The 5,851-nt window shown below is 40.0% G+C and overlaps 1 protein-coding gene across 1 annotated transcript in view; it reads right to left on the bottom strand.

Moving 5' to 3' along the window:
- Positions 1 to 5,851, bottom strand: part of LOC119423085 (complement C3-like) — a 55,262-nt gene that overhangs the window by 3,407 nt on the left and 46,004 nt on the right. The window contains exons 38-41 of the mRNA XM_037690493.1: positions 4,921 to 5,023; positions 2,477 to 2,566; positions 1,513 to 1,605; positions 1,354 to 1,434 (exon numbers count right to left, since the gene is read on the bottom strand). Coding sequence (XP_037546421.1) covers positions 1,354 to 1,434; positions 1,513 to 1,605; positions 2,477 to 2,566; positions 4,921 to 5,023 — 367 coding nt within the window. The remainder of the gene's footprint in view (positions 1 to 1,353; positions 1,435 to 1,512; positions 1,606 to 2,476; positions 2,567 to 4,920; positions 5,024 to 5,851) is intronic.

A 5,851-nucleotide genomic window follows, 5' to 3' on the forward strand; every position in this document is an offset into this window, starting at 1 on the left:
CTTAATGAAATGTCTAGATATATGTATCCTGTTTTGTTATTTAGAATGTGTTAAATTAAAACTCATTTAGAATTTAGAATTTAGAATTGTGTTAAAACACGATCTGATTCCATTTCCGGTAGAAAATGTAGTTTTAGTTACATGCCTACAACTCCCAACATTCACACACCCACCCAATATAGAACACAAGATGGTGAGATATTATTGGATGAGTTCAAAAAACGTTGAATACAAAAACAAATGGACTTTATTTGTAACAGAAGACGTTTCACTCCTCATCCGAGGAGCTTTCTCAATTCAAAGAGCAGTGAGTGAGGGGTTCAGGTTATAAGGCTGAGTGAGATAAGACACACATACATATGTAGATTGACAAATCACACCTCACGCTTTAACAGTAGGGGTTTCTTAAGGTCTTTGTTACACTAGATGAGGCCCCTCTGTTCCCATCAGGCGCAACAACTGGCTGGGAATCAGCCCCAAAGTCGCATCATACGTTTTTGAAAGTTGAAATCTGAGGCCTCCTCCTCTGTTAAGAGACGTTTTTTCCATTTTTACATAAATTGCTTCCTTCACCCCCCTCTCAAACCATCTGTGTTCTCAGTCCAAAATGTGCACATTTTGGTCCTCAAAAGAGTGTCCCTTATCTGTGAGGTGAACAGCTGAATCTTGTCCTGATGAAGTGGCTCTCCTGTGTTGAGCCATGCGTCTGTGAAGAGGCTGTTTAGTTTCTCCAATGTAGAGATCTGGACAGTCCTCGCTGCACTGGACTGCATACACTACACCACTCTGTGTATGGGTGTTCTGTCCAGCCTCTGTCTGAGAGTCCTGCTGGGTTTGAAATGTACTGGGATGTTGTGTTTGTTGAAAATCCTTCTGAATTTCTCTGCTACTCCAGCAACATAAGGGATGACAATGTTTCAAAGTACAGAATTGCTTCCTCCACTTGCCAGGATCTATCATTCTGCACTTCCATCAGACATGAAAAAAAAAAAAGAGAATAACTTTTTCTATTCTTAAACACAGAGTAACTCCTTCCCACTTGAACATGTTGCATTAAAAACATGAAGTTTTTTGTTTGTTTGTTTGCATTCCCTGGTTAATTTCAGTTCAGAAAAACACATCTTGCAAACTACAAACCTTCATTATTCAAATCTCTTATTGACTGGGAACATCGGCACAGCTTTTGTTATTTCATTAAGAGTAACATACTATTATTTACATTAGTAGAAAAAAATACAACCCCCCCCCCCAAAAAAACAAAAAAAACAAAAACAACAACTGTTATTTACTTATTAAAAGTATTCAGCCAAACTAAAAACAATGCGGTAAAACTAATTAAAGGATTACACTAACCTTTAATGATATCCAATATGCGCACTGAATATTTGTCCGTGGTGTAATTACCATGAAAACCTTCCACTGCAACTTTGTAAACTGAAGAGAGATGAACCTGGTTAACTCACAAGTTGATTGTTTTACTGTTTTTTTTTATATTTTAACACATACTCTTACCAAAATCTATTTTGCTTGTCTGTGTGGATTCACAAGCTTTGTTAGTACGGTCATCATTCCTGATTCCCTCCTTGAGCTGTTTACTGCAGCTTTCTACAAAAATAAATAAATAAATAAATAAATAAAATAAAAACTATCCATTATCTTTTATCCGCTTCTTCCATTTTGGGTCACGGGGGTTGCCGGTGCCCATGTCCGGCAATCACTGTGCGAGGGGCGGGGTACATCCTGGACGGGTCGCAAGTCCATCAAAGGGCCACATAGAGACAAACGAGACAAACAACCATTCACTCTCTCACTCACACCTAGGGACAATTTAGAGTTACCAATCAGCCTAACATGCATGTTTTCGGTCTTTTGAGGAAACCGGAGTACCTGGGTAAACCAACACATGCACAGAGAGAACATGCAATTTCCACCCAGAAAGGCCCCCGGACTGGGATTTGAGCTGGTGATCTGCGCACTGAGAGGCAGCAGCTTTACCAGTTGTGCCACCGTGCTGCCAAAGAATGACAGGTCATGGTTAACCAACCAGACATTGTGGTAGTTAACAAGCTACAGAAGAAGGCACGTGATAGACACCAATCCCAAGAAAAGGAGCATTCAGAATACTCAAGAAATACTAAGGGCTGAAAGAGGAAATAAAGAAGCTGTGGAGAGTCAAGGCATCAATATTTCCAGTGGTCAGAACTTGTGACCTCCAAAAAGGAAGAGAGGCTCCAACAAATCCCAGAAACAACCCCTCTGCCAATCTCTGTCCAGAAGAGCGAAGTCTAGGAACAGCGAAGATATTGGGCAGAAGCCTCAAACTCCCAGATCTCTGGTAGAGGACCTGAGCTTGAAGTTAACTGGAACCACTCAAAGTGGAAGAGTAGGGCAAGCTAGAAGTTTTCGTTTTTATATAGCGTGAGAGAGATAGCTTACTGCTTCGTATAAGCCTGCAAATATTTTGAATTTATATTACCTTCAGCACAGATACATGCATCGCCTTTACAGAGCCTCAACAGCTCGCCGTCCTGCCTTTCAGGGCGGTAGAATTTCACACATTGTTTCTCTGCAACAATAACATAAAATACACATTTTTAATACAATTCAATTCACAGTTAATAGAATATGATGTAGAAATTTGCATACCATGGGGGGATAGAAACAAAAATGGAGTGTGTGTGTGTGTGTGTTTGTGTGTGTGTGTGTGTGGGGGGGGGGGGTTGTCCTGAAGGAGGAGTTAGTAAACGATGTAGTAGAGGTGAAAAGAGTGTTTGAAGGTACAAGTAGTAGGTCTGATGCTAAATGTTGTCAGTGGTTGTGCTCCACAGGTTGGCTATGATGTAGAGGAGAAAGAGAAATTTTGAAGGATCAAGATGAAGTGATAAACGGTAAATGGACTGTACTTATATAGCACCTTTCTATCTAATAATGATACTCAAAGCAATTTACACTACAATCTGTGCCCTCATTCACCCATTCATACAGCACTCTATTATATCTATACAAAGAATAGTTAGTGTTTCATCACATTCATACACCAATGGGACACACATCGGAGGCAATGAGGGGTTCAGTGTCTTGCTCAGGGACACTTTGGAATGTGACTGCTGGTGGAATGTATTGCAGGATGACTGCTCTAATCACTCAGCCACAGCCATTCCACAATAGAGAGTATTACCATGGAGGAGAGAGTGGTGATTGGAGCAGACCTAAAAGGACATGTTGGTAAAGGAAACAGATTGGATGCGGAAGTAAAAGTTAGGTTTGGTGTCAAGAAAATAAACCAGGGAGGACAGAAAAGAGGCCAGAAAGAGGAGACAGGAATATAAGGAGATGCAACATAGAGCAAAGAGGGAGGTAGCAAAGGCAATACAGAAGGTGTATGATGAGTTCTATGGGAGGCTGGACACTAAAGAGGGCAAGAAGGACTTGTACCAGCTGGCGAGAAAGAGGGATCTAGGTAGCAAGGCAAAGAGCGAGAGCAGACAGGGAGCAGGCAGAATGGTATATCCACAAGACGATGCGTGAGATTGAAATCCAAAGAACAAGGCATGAACATCAGACATAAACAAGGACTAGATGGCTGGATAACAGATACCAAGAAAGGTCTGATAATCTGGCAGATTGGAGTGGTGAGAGAAGTTCTTAAATAAGGACTAGAACAGGTGCAGTGAATTGGGGCTAATGAGCTGAAAGTGCAGAGGGGCCATGGCAAAGTGACAGCACAAATAAAAAAACATGACATGGAGGCAGATGACAGAGAACCGGTGATCATGACACAAACAGGGCGAGAAGGACGTGTACCGATTGGTAAGATAGAGAGATCAGGCTAGAAAGGATGTGCAGCTGGTTAGACTTGTTAAAGGTAGGAATGATAATGCTCTAACAAGTGGAAGAGTGTGATGGGAAGATGGAAGGAGTAATTTGAGGAAGTAATGAATGAACAGAATGAAAGGGAAAGAAGCGTAGAGGTCAAAGAAACTGTGGACCAGAAAGTGGGAAAGATTACTGAGGGTGAAGTCTGGAAGGATCTGAAAAGAATGAAGGGAAAGGCAGTAGGACCTGATGACATGCCACTGGAGGTTTGGAAATGTCTTGGAGAGATGGCAGTGAGGTTTTTTACTCAAATATTCAACAGCATGTTTGGGGATGAGAAAATGCCTGGGAAATGGAGGAGTGTGCTGGTGCCCATTTTTAAGAACAAGGGTGATGTACATAGTTGTAGCAACTACAGGAGTATTAGGTTGATGAGTCACACAATGAAGATCTAAGATAGAGTTTTGTAAGCTAAAAAGATAGTCCATGCATGAAATGAATAGAGAAAGATTTCAGGAATGATTTGTGACAAAAGGGTGGCAGCAAAGGTCAAATAAAAAAAAATACAAGACAGTGGTGAAACAAGCTGTGTTTCATGGCCTGGCGACAGTGGCACTGACAAAAAGACAGAAGAAAGAACTGGAAGTGGCAGAAATGAATATGTTGATGTGCTTCTTAGGAGTGACAAGGATGCATAAGATTAGGACTGAAATCATCAGAGATACAGCACATGTTGAACCACAGAGATATAAAGACAGGCTGGACTGAGATGGTTTGGACATATTTGGACATATACAGAGGAGGGACAGTGGGTATATTGGTAGAAGGATTCAGCTGCCAGGAAAAAGACAAAGAGGAAAGCCAAAGAGGAGTTATATGGATGCAGTTAGAGGACGTGGAGGATGACTCACTGTGGCAACCCTTGAAGAGGGAAAATCCAAAAAAAGAAGAAGATGTAGGAACGAACACACGTGAATTTAAATGTACTGCAAGCTTAAAGGTAAGGTGTTGGGACAAGCATACAAATTTGATTGTATATGATTGTACTTGTAAAAGTTGTACTTTTTTGTTTTTACAATAAATACAAAACATTTAGAAACCTACTGTTATAATATTCATAGACTGACACTGCAGCTGGTTGCAAGACGCCCACTTTGTGCTTCTGTTCTATCCTGAAGGAGATTTCCTCTGGCCGTGTGTTAGAAATCTGGGAAGGTAAAGAAACAATAAGATTGTGTGAATAATCTTTTTGTGTAAAAAATCCTCCTCACAATCTTACTAAATATCTCACTGTTCGTATAAGAATTGTTTTGTAATGCTGATGGTTCCTACCACCATAATTTTCACAAACTGATCTCTACAAAGCAATATGAGGCATTTGTAGGAAAGTCACAACATATTTGAACTAGAAGTTCTAAAACTGATTTCTGTATTTCACTGGACAAGTTGGGGAGTAAAGGACACCCTGGACAGGATAGAAGACCATCACATAAACATAAAGACAAACAAGACAAACTAGCATTCACGTTCTCACTGATAGGGAAATTTTAAAGTTATCAATTATCCTGGCATCCATGTTTTTGGTCAGTGGGAAGAAACAACAATACAGTAAGAAAACCAACGCATGCAGAGGGAGGACTTGCAAACTCCACACAGAAAGGCCACAGGCAGGGGTGTGAACCTACAACTATCTGGCTGTGAGTTGACAGCTCTTACCACCGTACTGTTGTGCAGCCCTAGTATTTATTTTTGATTTATTTTTTTGTCAATGTTATGTGTTCAGCAGGTCTTGTTCTGGTTTAATTTAAACTTATTTTATATTTATAATAATAATAATAAAAAAAAACAAAGTAGAAAAACCTCAATAGTTTATTATGTGAATTTTATGCACCGCAATATTTAATAAAAATTCAGATTAAAACCATGAGAAGGGTAAAAAGAGAAAGATATTTTAAGTGCGATGATGACATAGTGTTGCCCTTGTTGTACTTTGATACCTGTACCCACAATAAATATATATATGTATATATATATC

This window comes from Nematolebias whitei, chromosome 16, assembly GCF_014905685.2.
Source record: "Nematolebias whitei isolate Nwh7 chromosome 16, NemWhi1, whole genome shotgun sequence".
NCBI lineage: Eukaryota > Metazoa > Chordata > Actinopteri > Cyprinodontiformes > Rivulidae > Nematolebias > Nematolebias whitei.